Source organism: Lithobates pipiens, unplaced genomic scaffold (assembly GCF_037356315.1).
Source record: "Lithobates pipiens isolate NorthernLeopardFrog02 unplaced genomic scaffold, aLitPip1_a1.2 Scaffold_19, whole genome shotgun sequence".
Lineage (NCBI taxonomy): Eukaryota > Metazoa > Chordata > Amphibia > Anura > Ranidae > Lithobates > Lithobates pipiens.
Genome location: NW_027507764.1, coordinates 165,291,616 through 165,312,303, shown reverse-complemented (window position 1 = coordinate 165,312,303; position 20,688 = coordinate 165,291,616). Strand labels below are relative to the sequence as shown.

The following is a 20,688-nucleotide window of genomic DNA, read 5'->3' as shown; positions in this document are numbered from 1 at the left end:
AAGAGACTGAGGTGGAGCTTCACCTTCCAGCAGGACAACAACCCTAAAGCCAGAGCTACAATGGGATGTTTTTAAAACAAAGCATATTCATGTGTTAGAAAGGCCCAGTCAAAGTTCAGACCTAAATTCATGGCAAGACTTAAAAATTGCTGATTACAGATGGTCTCCATCCAATCTGATAGAGCTTAAGCTATTTTGCAAAGAAGAATAGGCAAAAATTCCAGTCTCTAGATGTGCAAAGCTGGTAGAGACATACCCAAAAAGACTTGCAGCTGTAATTGCAGAGAAAGGTGGTTCTGCAAAGTATTGACTCAGGGTGGCTAAATACAAATGCACGCCACACTTTTCAGATATTTATTTGTGAAAAAAATTTGAAAACCATTTATTATTTCCCTTCCACTCCACAATTATGTGCCAGTTTGTTTTGGTCAATCACATAAAATCCCAATCAAATACACTGTAGAAAATGTCAAGGGGTATGATGAGTCATTTTCCAAGGCACTGTGTATCTCTCTCTCTCTCTCTCTCTCTATATATATATATATATATATATATATATATATATATATATATCATGTAAATATTGCAGCAAGGGTATGTAGAGCAGTCATCTGAAGGAGGTTAAGCAAAAATGTTTGACATTTTTATCCACTATGCATAGATTTTATTGTAAAGCTGAACTTTAGGTATGGATTTTGTTGCATGGTTCAACAGAGATTGTGAAATCATTACCCTTTCTCTTCACCTTGTTCATCAACATAAATATACATTTTTTTCTGAATGGTGCCCATGCAGAGCAAGCAGTCCCCTGTGGTTTGCATGGGACATAGAAGACAGCAGTGATCACTGTAGTAGCAGAGATCTTCACAGTGATTCTCTACTTCTACAGTAGTCCCACAAGTATTGCATATGCATACTTAGCTGTGCAATAAAATCCATATGTAGAGTTCAGCTTTATGCTATGGTTCCACAACCAGAAGTTTTCTAAGAGAAAAGATAAAATCAGCATAATTTGGAGAATTAGTAGCCATTACTGGCAATCAATTTTTTCTAAGCATCAAGCTTCTTAATTGTTTACTAAATGCTTCAAAAGACATTTGTGAGCAGGCATTTAAAAAAACAAAAACTCAGTCCCAGATATTAGTCCACAGGTTTATTCCTGGGCAGCCTAACAAAGGCAGATTCTGGAGTAGGCGTTAAAATAAATATTATGCACTTAATTGTTCAAATCACTGAATTTCACTGCACTTTCATGGTATAGTCATATATATATATATATATATATATATATATATATATATATATATATATTTTTTTTTTTTTTCTTTTCCAAAATTACCCACTAAAGGTGTATGTGTAGTTTTTCACAATGTGTTTAAAGCTGAACTCCGGGACCCCAAAAAAAGACCTCTAGGAAGAGAAAAATTCTCTGTAACCTGCAAAAAAAATTTTTAAATGTTTTTTTTTTACAACCTTTAGGCTGGGTTCATACTGCAGAACGGAGCGGCTCACAGCAGGGGTCCAGTACATTGTCATTCACAGTTTTAGGTACGATTTCAGACAAAATTTTTGGCTGAATTCGGACCTGAAATAGACCAGAAGACGCACAGGACTGTGAAATTCACACCGGAGCTTCTCTGGAGATGACTGAACCAGCTCCATAGAGAGCTGGTCACAATCTCCTGACATGTAATTTGGATGAAGGGAAAAAATCTTTTTTAATACAAAAATGTCAGTGATTGGATCTGTCTTTATATCAGACTCTTGTAATCCCCTACTAGGGATGAGCTTCGAGTTCAAGTCAAACTCGACTCAAACATTGCCCGTTCGCCTGTTCGCTGAACAATGAACAATTTGGGGTGTTCGTGGCAAATTCGAAAAGCCGCGGAACATCCTGTAAAAGTCTATGGGAGAAATCTAAAGTGCTAATTTTAAAGGCTTATATGCAAGTTATTGTCATAAAAAGTGTTTGGGGACCAGGGTCCTGCCCCAGGGGACATGTATCAATGCAAAAAAAACTTCTAAAAAGAGACGCTTTTTTCGGGAGCAGTGATTTTAATAATGCTTAAAGTGAAACAATAAAAGTGTAATATTCCTTTAAATTTTGTACCTGGGGGTGTGTATAGTATGCCTGTAAAGGGGCGCATGTTTCCCGTGCTTAGAACTGTCCCTGCACAAAGTGTCATTTCTGCAGGAAAAAAGCCATTTAAAAGCACTCGCGGCTATAATGAATTGTTGGCTCCCCGTAATACAGAGAACAGTCATTGAAAGTCATTGATAAAAAAAAAGCATGGGGTTCCCCCCAAATTCAATTACCAGGCCCTTCAGGTCTGGTATGGATTTTAAGGGGAACTCCACTCCAAATTTAAAATAAAATGCAGTGGAGTTCCCCCCAAAAATCCATACGAGACCCTTTATCCGAGCACGCAACCTGGTAGGCGGCAGGGAAATTTGGGGGTCGAGAGAGAGCACCCCCCCTCCTAAACCATACCAGGCCATATGCCCTCAACATTGGGAGTATGCCTTTATTAAAAATAATGTTGGGAAAAGTCCGTTATTAAAAATAAAAAAAATAAAAAAAAGATTCCAGCGGTGGTAATCTACTCTTGCTATCCAGCGATGGGTGATCTCTTCTCCGGGGTCCAGCGATGGGAGATCCTATCTCTTTCTGGGGGCCAGCGATTGGTGATCTCTCCCAATGGTCCAGCGCAGCGCATCCATCCTGTCTCCACTGGAGACACTTCGGGAATCCCAGCGGCCTGACACGTCTTAGCTGAGGAGGACGGGGCCACCCGTCACCTGACCCCGCCCCCCTCTGACGCAAGAGGAAAGCTGGGCTTCCCCAGTAACACGCGGGTGGCCCCGTCCTCCTCAGCTAAGACGTGTCAGGCTGCCGGCATTCCCGCAGTGTCTCCGGTGGAGACAGGATGAATGCGCTGCGCTTGACCATCGGGAGAGATCACTCATCGCTGGACCCACATCGCTGGACCCCAGAGAAGAGATCAGCCATTGCTGGATAGCAAGAGTGGGTTACCACCACTGGAATCTTTTTTTTTTAATAAAGGACTTTTCCCAATGGTGTGTGTGTGTATTTTTAATTTTTTTTTACACTTTCTTTGTGAAATGGTAGGAGTACTTTTGTACCCCCTTACCATTACAAACAGGGGGGGCGGCATCTGGGGGTCCCCATGTTAAAGGGGGCTTCCAGATTCTGATAAGCCCCCCAACCACAGACCCCTACAACCACTGGCCAGGGTTGTGGGGATGAGGCCCGTTTCTCTATCAACATGGGGGCATGGTGCTTTGAGGGGTCACAGACCCCCAAAGCATCCTCCCAATGTTGAGGGCATGTGCTCTGGTACGGTTCAGGAGGGGGGGCACTCTCTTGTCCCCCCTCTTTTCCTGCGGCCTCTCAGGTTGCGTGCTTGGGTAAAGAGTCTGGTATGGTTTTTGGAGGGAACTCCACACCATTTTTTTTTACATGGCGCCTGGCGTGGAGTTCCCCTTAAAAGCCATACCAGACCCTTCAGGGGGAACCTCATGCTTTTTTTTTTATTAATGACTTTCAATGACTGTTCTCTGTATTATGGGGAGCTGACAATTCATTATAGCCTTGAGTGCTTTTAAATGACTTTTTTTCCTGCAGAAATGACACTTTGTGCAGGGACAGTTCTAAGCACGGGAAACATGTGCCCCTTTACAGGCATACTATACACACCCCCCAGGTATGGAATTTAAAGGAATATTACACTTTTATTGTTTCACTTTAAGCATTATTAAAATAACTGCTCCTGAAAAAACTTCAGTTTTTAAAACTTTTTTTTACATTGATACATGTCCCCAAACACTTTTTATGACAATAACTTGCATATTAGCCTTTAAAATGAGCACTTTTGATTTGGAACGTTCGAGTCCCATAGACTTTAATAGGGTTCTAAAGTTCACACGAAGTTTAGGTCTGTTCGCATGTTCTGGTGCGAACCGAAACGGGGGGTGTTCGGCTCATCCTTAACCCCTACAATGTGGCACTGGGGAAAGAAGAATCAGCACTCTGTCTGCATTGCATTTACATTGCATTTGAATGCTCATGTGCTCACAAGTAAAAAGGTTGACATGTAGAAATTGATGACCTCATCATTATACTGCCCCTTCACTGCCCAGGCACAAGCTGATTTCAGAGAGGTGACCAAATTGCATTGCTTAATCGCAATAGAAATATGTTGGTTCATTAATTTAGCTGTGCATGCCGATAGAGCTGTGTAAATTTCCAGAGTAGCTGGATAAGTCAAGTAAACAATTATCATGCAGTGTATGTGTGTCATTTGTATATGTAGCTTTTTGTTTGGACTTCAGCTTTAATTTTAATTTTAATTCTGGCACATTATCATGTATGTTCAAAAAATGCAGCTGCAGTAGAGGGCAGTGAAGGTGTTCACAACCTAAAGACATAGTAGCTGCTACTGAATTATGTGTGTGGCAACCTTGGTGAGGTTCATCCATAGCTGAACAGAAAGTCAATGAAACTTGGCAGCAGTTTGTTACATAAAATCGGAGGGTGGATCTCACTGGACACACATCAACATTCCTTGTAGCCGTGTGTTTCAAAGGGGCATGCATGCAACCAGAATGAATAAAGAGAACCAGGAGAATAGAGTAATCAGCTGGCTTATTACTGGAGGAAAGTAGGAAAGTGGGTCATATATATATATATATATATATATATATTGTAAGTGTATCAACGATTTTTTCAAGACAAGGCATATTTACACAAAAAACACTGTATTCTAATATCGGTAGAGATTCTGTTTTTAGCTACATAACATTTTTTGAGCCTGGAGTTCAGCTTCAATTCTCCTCTGATTGAAAAACAACAAAAAACTCTGGAATCAAAATAGTTCTAATAATACAGCATGACATATATTTGACAAGATTCAGTGACTGAAATTGTAAATGAGTAAATGCCCAATCTGATCTGCACACTGTCATAACCTATTCTATGCATTTTGAATCGAATATTCGGGTGTTGCCTCATTTGAATGATAACATTTGCCATTATAATTGAGATACAAAATGCATATTTTACTGACAATTCAATTAACCACAATGAATTACTGTTTGGTTTATACCAATCAAATGATTATCAATGAGTTATGTTAAAAACAATAAAACAGCTTCTAAAACTCAAAACATAAAAATGAACTGTTGTTGCATGTACATTTAACAAAATTAGTTACTCAGAAGAAGTCTAGTTAGAAAAAAAGGAAGACTGGTAGCCATATAAAATATCAGGCTATACTATAAAAAAAAAAAAAAAAAGAAACTGGGGGACGCCATACATAATTAATAGTTGGTATTTGGTATTTTTAGGCTGCAATATTCAGCACAATTTTCATGTACCAACTCACCATATCTTACAAACAATACTGTATGTACGACATAAAGTACCAGTGGAAGATAGTTTAAACCAAGAAGAAAGTAAAAATTGGTCCGGCCACATAGGTCAAAAAATAAAAGAGACCAAAAGAAAAAAACACTGTCTTCAGAACTGCGTTAGGGTGTCACTTCATCTTTGGTATAAAATTGGCCATCCATAGGCTGCATTTGATCACAACTAGGAAATACTACAGAAATTGTCAACAATTTCTTCTATCTATTGCTTTTTTTTTTTTTTTTTTTTTTTTTAAACATGAATTCCTACATAATGTTAACATGTTAACACTATTAAGCTACTTTCTGCAATATGACAAGCAAAGCTGACTAAAAATCTCTTTAAGCTCATAAAAAAGATTGCAAATAGAAAGCACTAATGCCTTTACTAGAAGCGATCACGCTTTGTAAATAAAAATAATGAAATAAAAAAAAAAAACAGCATTCAAATGAAAAAAAAAAAATCTGCATTTTCTCAATGCAGTTGTTTTTCATAGTTCATTGACACCTTTGTAAAAACCTACAGCCATCTATATTTTGTATTCACACTTAAGAGAAAGTTCATAAAAGTCCACACATATTGTTTTAATTCTTGCACACACCATAGTCTTTTTTATCAGCAAATTTTTTCTTCAAATGAAGATATGAATTGAATGTCACATTTTACATCTAATATTTTACCCTTAGGAACCCATAAGAAATGCCAACACAAGTCCTTTATTAAGATGGTCAATATCATGCCTTTTCTTTTTATCCAGATGCTTTTCTTTTGCTCTGGGTTTGTTTGATGTCCTTAAAATTAAGGCAATAAGAATTCAAGATAATCTTTCCTATGGACAAAAAACATAAAATGAATGAAAGAAACGGATAGCTAAATATCAAGGAAGACAGTTATGGTTTTGTCAGAAATGCTTCCCCTTGATACCGATTTTACTGTCCTCAAAATACGACTCCTTTTTGCAATGATCGTCAAGCTCCAGGTGAAAAGACAACCCAGTATGTTTTCATCATGTGTGTTCATTAAGAAAGAGTAACAAAAATAAAATTGTCAACATAGCAGAACTTTTTTTTTCTTGTTTTGTGTATTTTTTTTTATTTTTTTTGTTTTGTTTTTGTTTTTTGCACGGCACATAAAAAACACTTTGAGCAAGGTAGAAAAATTAAAGGAAAAAAAAAAAAAGCTTTTGTCTGATGCCTGTGCAAACTGGAAGTCAACTTCTAGATGAAGTGTATCCATTCAAGGCAAGGTTTTCTGACCAACATTTCTCAGTCCTGTTTATTGTCTGCAAAATATATTGCAAAAAGAAACAGAGCACATTAAAAACAATGTAAAATGAAAAAGTAAATATTCAACATCACACTACACCACTAATAAATATACAGGTTTATTTATAATGGCCTATTCAAAATATTCTATTTTTTATTTAAAAAGGCATACATCAAAGTCCAAATTTCAGTAATATAAATAATAACAGTAATTATATAAAAAAAAAAAAGACGACTGCCATATATATGATGGGTGTCTTGGCTACTGTTCTGCTGCTAGTAATTTTCAGCCTTTCAAACTTTATGAAAAAGTAATAGTACCTGGGGGAAACCCCACCATAAAACATACTGAATTATGGCCATGAGCTGGAATTAAAGATCATACTTATGTCTTACAAAGATAATACATTGGGGCTTTCACTACCTCTTTTGATAGCAAAGATATTTAAATTTTGTTTCAAATACAAAAATGAAAGTATTATGATTTATATATTGTTTTATATACTCTTGACAGTTGCTTTCCCACTAATTGTTCTATTAGCATTTTCTTTGATTATGTGCTTTTGTTTTATATAACAGATAAAACTTCCTTTATTCAATAATATAATGCACAAAGATCATAGCTCCTTTTAAGTGAACCTAACGTGGCAATACTGTTAGATGCAGAGCATCTTGTGGCACCTACAAGTAGCTATATAAGTTGTGTGAGGGATTCATTTAAAGGCTATCATTGCTGCTAACCTAGAAAAACTTTTGTCAGGTCAAGTTCACTTTAACTATACCTAGCTTTAAAACCTACCAAATACTTACTTAGTCTGTTGGTAGGAGTATGCAGATGCATGTTCATTGCTTGTCTCTACAGGTATTTGTTGCTGCTGCCCACTGGCTTCATGTGATGAAGATGGTACTGTTTGAGGAGAGGTATCAGCAACAACACCCTGTAAAATTTAGAACAAACAATTTGCTCCAGCATATTATTAGCAAAATAAAATAATGTCATTTAAATTCAATTTCAGATTTTTTTACACAGGAAAAATCGAGATCCTCATGGTCTCCTGAATTCTTCTTGTATATACCTTATTAAAAAAATACAAGCCAAAAGCATATCAGCTTGTTAATTCAAGTATGGGCTTGCCTATTTGCTGAGACAACCATTAAGGCTTAAGCATCAAGCAGATGCTTCAAGAGGGAAGGGCCAAAAAAGGGGACTTCTCTATTTCAAAACACCAACATGAGGCTGGGTTAACACCATTGCGAATTGGATGCGTGTTCCCCGCATCCAATTTGACTTATGGTGCCGGTTCACATATCTCCACAGTGGGTCTGGTGTAATTTGTACAAAAACCATGTGTGTCTTTCGGTCCATTTCAGGTCTGAATTCAGCCCAAAATTCGAGCTGAAATCGGACCTGAAATGGTGAACCAGGATGCAACGGACCCCAGCTACGGACCCCGCATGCCACTCATAAGTGAACCCAGCCTCAACTTCTTTGCTACCACTACCCAACCTAAAACTGGGGATTATATAAAGCTTACCTGCCTCTGGAGAAGCTAGATAAATTGATACTTCTTTCCCCAGTAAACTGCTAAATCCCACAGTATCAGGTCACAGAATCAAAAACCTTTGGTTTAAGGCAAAATTAGAAGTTAAACATAGCTGCTGATTGGATGATCTGGTAAGCTCTCCTGAGTACTAATCATGTGCCAAATTCCCAGGCATTTGATCATTTGACTAGATACAATGGGATCCTGGTACAATGAAAAGTAATAAAAATAATAATTCTATTCTCCCTGATGTCCCATAATGCTTATCTGACAAGTGCTTAGACATTTGAAGGGAATGTTTTATCAGATGTTGCTGAACGCCTGGGTGTATAGATGTATCTTAAGTCTGCTTTAGAAACATCCAAAGAAAAGTAATGCCTTGAATGTCCGACACGGTCGGACATTCTGACCACCAAATCCGTCTGATTTTTTCAGACGGATTTTGTCCGAAACTTGTGTTGAATACACGGTCGGACAAAGTTGTCAGAAAATCCGATCTTTCGGAACGTGGTGACGTTTGTTGCGTACGATGGGAATACATAGTGGCTAGTAGCCAATAGCTTTGGTCTTGTAATTTGATCTGAGCATGCGTGTCACTTTGTCCAATTGGAATTCTCTACAAACGATCGGAAAAGGTTTGATCTGACTTTTTGGGCGTAAAATTTTAGACCCAGCTCTCAAATTTTTTCCGTCTGAATTTCTGATGAAAAAAGTGCGATAGAGCCCACACACGATCGTATTTTCCGACAATATAATCTGATCTGACCTTTTCCGTTGGAATTTCCAACCGTGTGTACAGGGCATAAGACTTACATTATTACTTATATGACATTGGGGGGGTTTATTTACTAAAGCTGGAGAGTGCAAAATTAGGCTCACTTTTGCAGAGAAACCAATCAGCTTCCAGATTATATTGCCAAAGCTTTTGGAGATCTTTGTTTGGCTATAGAGCTACTTTGATGTAAAGTATGTAGGCCCAGTTCTCACTGCATAAATACAGAGATTAGATCACATGCATTGTTGGTTCATTGCTCCAAACTCCTGCATCAATTTACACCTTACACAGAATATATTATGGGCTATCAATATACATTCTTAGATCATTGCCAAAAAGAATTACAATTTTATTTTTTGAAAATAGAAAAATGTTGACATGAATTGATCAACTTACTTCAACTTGAACAGCAGATGGAGGCACAGAAGTATACTGGGGAATGTAGGTCCCTTGCATAGGTGCAGCAGCAGTCATGTACTAGAAAACAAATGATATCATAATAAAATAGAGTAAAAAAAAAAAATATATATATATATTTTTTTTTGAGCTTTATGGAAAAACTACATTTTTTATATCCAAAAAAGCTGTTATTAGTATTGAAATGGTATAAAATAACAATGACAATGCACCTAAATTGCATGTATGTTGTACATATTGAATCAAAGGAATAGATAAGACAAGGTCTCTGAAATATAGCTTACGCCGAAGAAATGTAATACATTGACAATTTGCAAGTGTTATTCAAAATAAAGTAGGAGCTAAATCTAATGGACAGCAGTATTGTGTATGCCACATACCAACATATTTCAGAAAGTTTTTTAAGCAACCACTGTGGTCATAGATCAATTTCTTATAGGGGATTTTTTTTAATTTCCCCTTTTCATTGTTGTAAGTGGAGCAACACCTCAGCTATCAGTTTCTTGGCAGTTAACAATACCTTGTGCTAAATGTGAGCAGGTAAATAATTTAATCAAAAAATCAGGAGGACCCAGAGAGCATAGCTAAGGGTCTTGTTGTAACAGAGAACCCATGATGTCATGTAAAAAAAATATTATTTGCTTCCAGTAAGCCTATATATGTGGGCAGGACCTGAGAAAGTGACATAATGGATTATACAATGTTTTTTTTTTATCTTGAAAACTGAAATTTGCATTAAATAGGTATATTGAAATATAAATTGATTGGTGAGTGTATCAGTGAATTTCAGGGAGACTAAACGTTGGCTGGTTAGAATCTTTTCCCAGATCTCATCGTCAACAAGACCCAGATCAGCCTCCCACAAAATCTTGCTATTATACGCCTGGCTTGTTGGAAGAGACTTAACCATAGCGGCAACAAAACAACTATCTGCAAGGTAATATGGACCCAAATTGTCTGGTGACTGTATGTCAAAGCTGAATTTATCATAAAAAATAAAGTTCAGCAAATGAAAATCTTCTTGTGGAGCCAAAACAAGAACAGCCTGTTCGTCGAACAACGAACAATATGCGGTGTTCGCAGCAAATTTGAAAGCTGCTGGAACACCGTTAAAGCCTATGGAGCACTAACATGGAAAATCAAAAGTGCTAATTTTAAAGGCTTATATGCAAGTTCTTGTCATAAAAAGTGTTTGGGGACCCTTCATGTCTGGTATAGATTTTAAGCGGAACCCTGTGCCAAAATTAAAAAAAAATGGTGTAGGGGTCCCCCCAAAATCCATACCAGGCCCTTATCTGAGCACGCAACCTGACAGGCCACAGTAAAAGAGGGGAGGGGGAAGAGAGAGCACCCCCCTCCTGAACCATACCAGGCCAGTTATGGTCTGGTATGGATCTTTGGGGGGGACCCCTACTCCATTTTTTTCAATTTGGTGCAGGGTTCCCCTTAATTTCCATATCAGACCCGAAGGCCTGATATGGATTTTAGGGGGACCCCCATGCAATTTTTTTTTCAATTTTGATTTAGGATTCCCCTTAATATCATACCAGACCCAAAGGGCCAGGTAATGAACTGCTATGCTCTTTTTTTCAATGAGTTTTATCTATATTGCCAAGACCTGACAATTCATTACAGCCACGATCAGTTTTAAATGACAATTTTTCCTTTAGAAATGTCATTTTGCTGTGGTACTGTTCTAAACACGGGACAAATGCGCCACTTTACAGGCATACTATAGACACCCCCACAGGCATGATATTTGAAAGAATATTTAATTTGTATTGTATCACTTTAAGCATTAAAAAAAAATCACTGCTCCTGAAAAAACTGCAGTTTTTAAAAAAAGTTTTGCATTGATACATGTCCCCTGGGGCAGGACCCACGTCCCTAAACACTTTTTATGAAAATAACTTGCATATAAGCCTTTAAAATGATCACTTTTGTTTGTTCGTGTCCCATAGACTTTAATGGTGTTCGTGTGTTCTGACAAATTTTTTGCCTGTTCGCATGTTCTGCTGCGAACCGAACAGGAGGGTGTTCGGCTCATTCCTAGTAGTAAGTGGGGGTTCAACATTTAAATGTTATCCTGAAGTCCCCTGAAAATGTAACTCTTTTAATCAGTAACAATCTAATTAAAAGCAATAGTAAACTGGAAAAATGACTTAAAGATGTTCCTGTTGAATGCAATATGCTTGTTGGCTCAAGCTTTTGGCATCAGTCTCCCTGTATGAAAAGTAGAAGTATAAGTCATTTAATTAATTGATTTTATTATGCACTCAATCTTTGTGCAAAAAACTACTTGCAGGTATAAATTAATTTTATAAAATGAAAGGTCCCTTATCATAATAAATAGGGAAAAACAGTGTTCACTTTAAATATTTAATATTCTGCAAGGAAGCTTAAAAAACATGTATGCATTGGTGGGGTATCTGAAGTAAACACAGCTAAACCCTAATTAAACTAAGGGAGCTTTCACTTTTCAAATGTAATTTTCCCTTAGCAAATTATTAAAACTGTACTGTTTTCAATCATACAATAGTGTGTGAGCACAAACCTGTTTTTTTTTTCTGTGTAATTTAAGAGTGATCAGCCATTCTTAGTAGTTTTCATTTTGAAAAAAAACAAAAACATCTTTTAGATTGTAATTGTTTAGTATTCTGAAAGTCCATAGGGTTCAATATTGAGTCGGTCCACCCTGTGTAGCTATAACAGCTTCAAATCATCTGGGAAAGCTGTCCACAAGGTTTAGGAGTGTGTCTATGTAAATATTTGACCATTCTTCTAGAAGCGCGTTTGTGAGGTCAGGCACTGATGTTGGATGAGAATACCTGTTTCGCGGTCTCCGCTCTAATTAATCTCAAAGATGTTCTATAGAGTTGAGGTCAGAGTTGCATGCCAGTCACATTCCTCCACCCCAAACTCACTCATCCATGTCTTTATGGATCTTACTTTGTGCATTGGTGCGCAGTCATGAAGAAACAGGAAGGGGCAATCCCCAAAATGTTCCCACAAAGGCGAGAGCATGAAATTGTCCAAAATGTCTTGGTATGCTGATGCCTTAGGAATTCCCTTTACTGGGACTAAGGGCCAAGTCCAACCCCTGAAAAACAACCCCACACCATAACCCCCCTCCACGAAATGATTTCAGCCAGTACACAAAGCAAGATCCATATAGACATAGATGAACGAATTTGGGTTGTAGGAACTTGACTGGCCTGCACAGAGTCCTGACCTCAACCTGATAGAACCTGATAGAACACCTTTGGAATGAATTAGAGTAGAGACTGTGATCCAGGCCTTTTTGTCCAGTGCCTGACCTCACAAATACACTTCTGGAACAATGGTCAAACATTCCCATAGACACACTGCTAAATCTTGTGGACAGCCTTCCCAGAAGAGTTCAAGTTGTAATAGCTGCAAAGGCAGGGCCAACACAATATTGAACTCTATGGACCAAGAATGGGATGCCATTAAAGTTTATGTGTGTGTAAAGGCAAGTGTCGCAAAACTTTTGACAACATAGTGTATGATCAATACCTATTTTTTCAACCATTGGAGTTTCAAGATTAGTTTTGTATTTAACATGTTATGGTTAATGTTATGGTTAATTTATGTTGTGCTAATCTAATTGTGCCTCTGTATCTTAGTTGTCTATAGCCACAGAGATGTTTATTGCTTTTCATCAACAATGTAGTAAGTCATGTAAGTCATACCGTTCCGGTTGTCCCCAAGGAAAGGTGATTCATTTGCTGGGCTAGAGGGCCCATCATACTGGCTTGCTGCATTGACATGGTGTGGTCCATCGTTGGTGTTATTACAGCACCCTAAAAAGAATAATGATATATATTAAATGATTTAGACAATTAATAGGTATGTGGCTTACATAATGTTTTATAATACTTCAGTGTAAACAATGTTTTCACAATGCCGTCAGAAACATAGCGGTGACAGTGAAGCCACAACATTTCATTTTTTTTTTTTTTCAGCAAACATTTTTTTGTGATAATTGTCAGTATTTAATATAGATGTAAAACGATATATATTGATGGACATAAAGACTTACCATACCTCAAGCAATTGCTCACTCCAAAAACATAGGCAATTTGAGAAATAGGGATGAGCATGAGGTTTGGTCTAAATGCCTGAACATCTTGTATAAGACTGGTAATATCCCTATTATACAGTACATGACAGCTTTACACTCTCAATGACTGGTAAGGATCTTGTCAAGTCCTTGGCAACAAGTGATGTCCCATTGACGTACATGGTTCGGGATTCCAGGATAAGCAAGAAAGCCAGGATAGTTAAAAAAAAAGAAAAAACACATACCTGATGAAGAGGTCATGTGAGGCCCTAAAACATTATACTCTTCCACTGGGATATGATCATCTTAAATAAAACATTTGGGCATTATTTGAAGAGCCCTGGTCTATTGGCAATAAGTAGATTGTTCCATGATGTTACCAGCTTCCAGCTGGCTGTTGCTGCAGCTCCACATACTTTATAGCCTACCACAGGAATGTGTGTGATAGGAATATTTTTTGGAGTTAAAAAAATAAAAAAATGTGGGGTTTTTCCTAATCCAAAACAGGTTTTTTTTGCCTGATATGCCTGATATGAATGATTGCCACCACTCCAGTCACAGTGTCCCTGATCACACAAGTCACGCGTGTCATTGCTCACCGACACACCAGTCATAGTGTGATAATAAGTCACCATCCCCATGACTAAGCTCTATGAGCAGAGTGAAAAACATTGGGGGCGTGGTCTGGTTGGAGCCTGGACTTACTACTACTGCTACTTACAGGGTTTTGCAGAGATGTGCCACTTCCAGGAATTTTCCCTTTTCCATTAGATGTCTAGGGCTGGGATGTGGTTGCTACATAAGAGGACCTGGTGGAGCCTTGAGAGGCACCTCTAAACTTAGTTTGGATAACTGAGTAATTGTCATTCAAAATGTGGCAGTGCTGAAATCTGAAAATGCTGGAAGGGATGAAGCAATCTAGTCTTAAAGTGGTTAACAAGTGTTGTTTCTCATCTGGGGCTTGAAAATACAGTTGCTGGATTGATTAAAGTAAATTAGATCTTTTTCTGGAATAAGATTGGTTGGCCCTTGTTAAAAGCTTTTAATCTGTAGGTTATTTTCACAGAATAATTAGGAAAGATAAGCAATTTATGCTCGTCCAGGGAAAAGCTATTTGCATAGTAGAAGACCTATAGGATCGTTATTCTGCCTATATAGTTGAGATATTTAACAGTGATCAGTCTTTGGGCCTTACGATCAGGATCTTTTGATTCCACTCAAAGTACCCTGTCCACCTTCCATGGCAAAGTGAGGCCTAATATACAAGGAATTTTTACAAGGAATTTTGTGAGACCAAATACTGACTAGTTTTGTAGGATGATAAGTCTCTGGTAGGCCTATTATGCAGAAATTATTTTAATTAAGATAGAAAAATTGAGATAGAAAAATTATACACAAAGACATATATGTCTTTCAGTAACACATAAACAGATATGTACAACTTTGCAACATTGGTGTCATACCATCTCATGGTTTACGCAATTTTTGAGCTTTGGTTGATTTAGTGTGGTGTGGCTTGTATACCTACAGCGTCTAATCTGAATTATTAAGGGTGTGTGAGTACCACTAGCTACTCAAGGAGTGGTGGCCACTCATTACAGGTAGGCTAGGGCTTCTGTTACTATGCTGAACATGTTCTCTCTGAGGGGGAAGCTCTGTGTGTGCCACCATTCCGGTCTGATGAGACTATAAATTGTGAATTAAATGATCGGGTAATAAAGAAAGGAGAAAAAAAGAGAGAGTGTGGGGATAGAGGGGTCAAGGCAGTAAGGAATTTAGAAATTAAGAGGGAGACATTCCACTCTGGTTACACAGGTGCTCTGTGGCCCATGGAATAAATTCTGAGGAATATCGAAACATGGACCATGAGGTCCAGGTCTTGGAGAATTGTTCCTCTTTACCCGTTTCCTGCGACAACATTAGTTTCAAACTATTAATTTGGTCCACTTCAATTGCCCAATCCCCCAGGGAAGACATGCTCATCGACGTCCAATGTCTGGGCAGAACCGTTCTAGCAGCCGCCAAAAAGTGACACAGAACGTCCTTCTTGACCAATTTAAGCGGTCCCGGAAGCAAAGATAGCAGAACTACCTCAGGAGAGGGTGTGATTGAGGTCGCCATGAGTCTGCAGTACAAGTCGAGGATCCTTTGCTAGAACTTCCTCACAGGGGGGCATTCCCACCAAATGTGAAGTAGTGTTCCCTTGGATGACAAGCAATGCCAGCAGGTATCCGGGAGCGCCGGGTTTATCCAGTGCAAAGTCAAGAGGCATCTGTACCAACAGGTCAATGACTTGAATCCTTTTTCTTCAGCTTTGGAGGCTAAGGATATTTTGTCAGAATGAAGCACTTTTACCAGTCTACAGGTGAAATGGAGTGACCCAAATCTTCTTTGCAGGCCTGTGTGTATGGGGGAGGTCAGGATTGTAAGCCATATGTATGAGAGAGCATAGTTGAGGGACTACATGTGTAGGGGGGTGGCCTGGAGCAGAGTCTGTTAAGTCAGTAAGTATATCAGGTAGGGATGAGAAGGTGCGAATTAATGATATCACCTGTTGCCTCTGCAGCCAATGCGTCGGGGCATGGGAAGACGGGCCAGACGGAACGTCATGGATTAGAGAAGAGTCTGAATGTAGGACTTGGGCAAGTCATCTGTGGTCCTCCTTAGACCAAGGTCCAAAACTCGCTCCCTGTAGGGCCGTTGGAAAAGCCAGAGTCCCAAACAGTGGAGTCATGGGTCCTTTCAGAGGAGATAGGGTCTTGGAGGAATTCATTCAGGTCCAGATTTGTATGGTTTTGTCAGGTCGCTCAGGGGTATCTCTCCTTTCAGGAATTCGGTAGGCATCCACGGTAAGGCGCAGAGATCTATTGGATTGATATGACTCTCTATTTGTACCCATAATTTGGTGGAGGAATGATGGAACCAGTTAAGCATACACGTGAGCACAGCTGCTCTATAGTATATAGAGGCATCTGGAGCTCCAGCTCTGCCATCAATCTTGGGAAGCGAGAGTCTCATAGCGTATCCGGGGATGAGCCTCTCCCCAGATAAAGCAGGAGAATAGTTGGTGGAGCTTCTTAAAGAACCAGGAGGGTATGGAAATGGGAATTGTTTGGAACAAATAGAGAAACCGAGGGAAGACATACATTTTTAGGGCATTCACACTGCCTAGCCATGATAGGCATTTCTTTGTGTAGTTTGAGAGATCCATCTGTTTCTAAGCAGAAGGGGAGCATAGTTCAGAGAGAATAATTGGGATCCATCTGTGGGTATTTGGATTCTGAGGTAATGGATGGAGGTGGAGCCTGTTTTAAACGGATACTTAGTGGAGACTTGGTGGAGGACCTCCTGGATCAGTGAGATGTTCAGGATTTTTGACTTAGTATGGTTTACTTTTAAATTGCTCAGCTTGCTAAACCTCGTGAATTCCCGCATTATATGTGGTAATGATAGATAGGGTTGGGTTACAAACAATAACAGGTCATCCGCAAAGAGAGAAGAGAGCTTGGAATGAGTGGGGCCTATAGATGCACCTGAGATGTTGGGGTTATTGCGCAAGGCAATTGCCAGGTGTTCCATGACAAGGACATAGAGAAGGGGAGATAGAGGGCAGTCTTGTGCAGAAATTATTTTAACAGAACTGATTCTATGTTTTGTTGTCGACCAGAACATTTACTGTATATCAGGGGTCCCCAACCCCCAGGCCACAGACCTGTGCCGGACTGTGCTCTGTTAGCAGCCGGCCATGCAGGCTGGACTGAAGGAGGTGCAGAGGGCAAGCAGAGACATTACATCATTGCCCTTTCTGCATCACCGCTATTGGGTCCGTCTTCTCACATCTTATAGGATGAAGGTCCATCCTATGAGATGTGAGGAGGTGGACCCAACAGCTGTGATTGCAGTGTAATACCAAGTGCGCATGTGCCGATTTCAATGCTCCTGAATGCTCTCCTCTTATGGCGCTCGGGAGAGACTGCAAGTTGTAAGTCTTTCAATGCAAACAGAAAACTACACAATTATAAGTTCTTAAAAAGTGCAAAGCTGCATCTGGTGTTATGGTGGGAGGCTAGTGACAAGCTGCATCTGGTGACAGGTTAGTGACAAGCTGCATCTGGTGGCTGAAATGACAGGCTAGTGACAGGAAGCATCTGGTAGCTGTGGTGACAGGCTAGTGACAAGCTGCATCTGGTGGCTGTGATGGCATGCTAGTGACATACTGCTCTAATGGCAGACTTTAGTGGCTCCCACTGATATATATTACAATGTAATATTAGAAATAATGCGCTTCAATCATCCTGACACTATATGGTGTCAGAATAATTAAGGCGCGAAAACCTTCCCCCCCATCCCAGTCCTTGGAAAAATGCTCTTCCAGGAAACCAGTCCGTGGTGCAAAAAAGGTTGGGGAACCACTGCTGTATATGCTTGGCAGTGAGATTTTCAAATGTCAATGTAAAAAAATAGAAATACAAAATCAAATAATTAGGTACATTATCACAGTTTCACAGGCTCTAAAGCAGGGTACATACGTAGAGTTTTTCTTTTTCATTCAACCAGTGGGTTAAACAGAAGAAAAACTCACAGATCCTCATATCAACACAAGTGATATGAATGCAGGAATCTCCCCCACTAAGCCACTGTATTCTGACAGTGGGGATTCCCCCCTTTCTCAATACACTGATCAGCATTGCGGCCATTGGCTACAAGCAGTGATTGAATGCTGATTTTCCAACAAGACAGTTTGACAGAAGCTGTTCTAAAGGCTATTGGACTTCTGCTGAACAGAGAGTGGTACACATTTCAAAATTTGTCTCTTCCCTGCTTTTTTCGTTTTAGTGGTAGTAAACCTACTTTTTCATCTTTTACCTACAGGTAAGCTTGTAATAAAGCTCACCCGTAGGTACTGTAAATATCTCCTAAACGTGCACTATTCAGAGTACATGCAGCCAATGATGTCACATGCACTATGAAGGTCCAGCATACCATACCGGACCTTCAGAGCCCATGTCGTAAAACAACGGCTCCCACACACATGACGTCATCGTGCCCCCGGCCACTCATGGAGGATGCAAACCTGCAAGGAAGAAGGAGGAGGGAAGGAGGAAGAAGGATGGAAGGACACTGTGTGCCTTCATTATAACCACTTAAGCCCCGGACCATTTTGCAGCTAAAGGACCAGGACCCTTTTGGCACTGCGTCGTTTTAACTGACAATTGCGCGGTTGTGCAACGTGACTAACACTAGGGGGCAGTGAAGAGGTTAATTGTGGCCCAATGTGTGTTTTTTTTTACTATAGGGGCATGGCTTGGCACGTGACGTCACTGATCGTCGTTCCCTATGACAAGGAACAGGCGATCAGTGACAGGCAACTAGGAAGCATGGGGAGAGGTTTGTTTACACTTACCTCTCCCTGTTCTTCAGCTCTGTGAACTGATCGCGGGACACCGGCTGCGATTGGGTCCGTGGGTGACCCACGGCTGGGCTCTTAAAGGGCACGTGCTTGTGCCCAGCCTTGCCATTCTGCCAACGTATATTGGCGTGAGGTGGTCCGTAAGTATTTAAAGTAAGTCTCTCATAATGTGCTAGTATGCAATGCATACTAGCACATTATGACATTGCCTTGCAGGGTATTTTTTATTTTTTTAACTAGGCTTTACTACCACTTTAATGTACCTTAAACACATCAGATTTGTAGTTGAAAAGATGTCTGCAGATTGTATAAGAATTCTGTCTGTTCTTTCATTCATTTCGATGCATGGTTGATTTTGTTGGTAGGCTTACCATGAAACTCATGTAACCTTGTTGCTATAAGAACATCTCTGTTATGTTATAATACATTTCCTGACACAGTGTATAAGACAAAACAAGGTGCAGCCTGTAAACCAATAGGGAAATTATATTACCCTGGAGTAATGAAGGCTGTTTACTTCCCAGACAAAGGGCTGTAGTATACATAGACTCCCAGTGACATTTACACAACATTAAGCATCTATGTCTCTTTATTTACAGTTATTTCAATATATGCATTTTTAAACTATTTGATTCCATCTTGGCTAATATAATCACAATACGCCTATGCAGTGTTGTAAACATTTTTAATATGTTATTGTCTTTTTGTTTTTCTTTTATTGTTTTTTGTTAAGAAGATTTTGAAAATATATTTCTCTAAATTCTTCTAAAGAAATCATCAAAATATATTGTTATAAATAAATGCAGTGATCAGCAAGGTCTCATCAAGCTGACAATACACAATTTTACAAAGATATGCTGCTTACATTTATTCACAGCTTCTCTGATGCTTACTGCCATGCTGTTTAAGTTAAATTACCAGGGGAAATCCTAGAGTTTGAAATGTAGCTAAGGCAAAAAAGTATCAGCTAGGGCTATCGCTCAATCTTTAATGAGAACTCACAAGTTCACAAGTGTGACAAATTAGTTCCTTAGAACAACTGACTTCTGAAAGGGTAACTCCATGCAATTCCAGCCAGTTGAGGTCAGTGGAACAGGAAGGATAAGAGTATTGTGTAAATAAAATTCTCGTCTGTGTCCTTCTTCCTCTTACATTAGAAACAGAACACAGGTGTTTTCTTGAATTTTTTTTTATTTATTTATCCATATTAACCTATTTTATTTACGCCTCAATGCTTAGTTGTGTGGTGTTACCTTTTAGCCCCCGTTCCCACTGAATACAGCTTTGAAATTTGCGTTAGAACCAAGCAAATTCATATGTGGCTTGCTGACATCTGTGCGACTTCATGATGTCAATACAAGTTGCAAATGAAATTGTAAAAAATAATGCAGGGCCTATTTTTAAAATCACGCTCCTTCAAATCACACTGATTAAGACAGTGTCATAGAAATACATTAGATGCCACTTTAGGTGCGATTTGGAAATCACATGTCTCACCTTAAATCGCACTAGTGTGAACGGAGGCTAAAAGGGATTTTCCTGTTTCCATTTCTGCAGTGATTTTTGATGCGTTTTGCATTATTTTGATGGCACTTTTTTTTTTACAGTGTGGAGCCTCCATGGGGGCAACATTTTCACCCTCCTTTATGGGTTGTTGGGAGGAGATATTATTTTTTTCCGATCACAATATGGCATGGAAATGACAGAATCTCAAAACATTTTATGCAGTGCATTAATGAGTTTTACATATGAACATTAAAGTAGG

General features: G+C 39.1%; 1 protein-coding gene across 1 annotated transcript in view; it reads right to left on the bottom strand.

The window, feature by feature from the left end:
• Positions 1 to 5,991: 5,991 nt before the first annotated feature.
• RBMS3 (RNA binding motif single stranded interacting protein 3) overlaps positions 5,992 to 20,688 on the bottom strand; it is an 859,182-nt gene continuing 844,485 nt past the window's right edge. Inside the window, exons 11-14 of the mRNA XM_077491456.1 lie at positions 13,143 to 13,253; positions 9,409 to 9,489; positions 7,504 to 7,631; positions 5,992 to 6,710 (exon numbers count right to left, since the gene is read on the bottom strand). Coding sequence (XP_077347582.1) covers positions 6,704 to 6,710; positions 7,504 to 7,631; positions 9,409 to 9,489; positions 13,143 to 13,253 — 327 coding nt within the window. The 3' untranslated portion in view covers positions 5,992 to 6,703. The remainder of the gene's footprint in view (positions 6,711 to 7,503; positions 7,632 to 9,408; positions 9,490 to 13,142; positions 13,254 to 20,688) is intronic.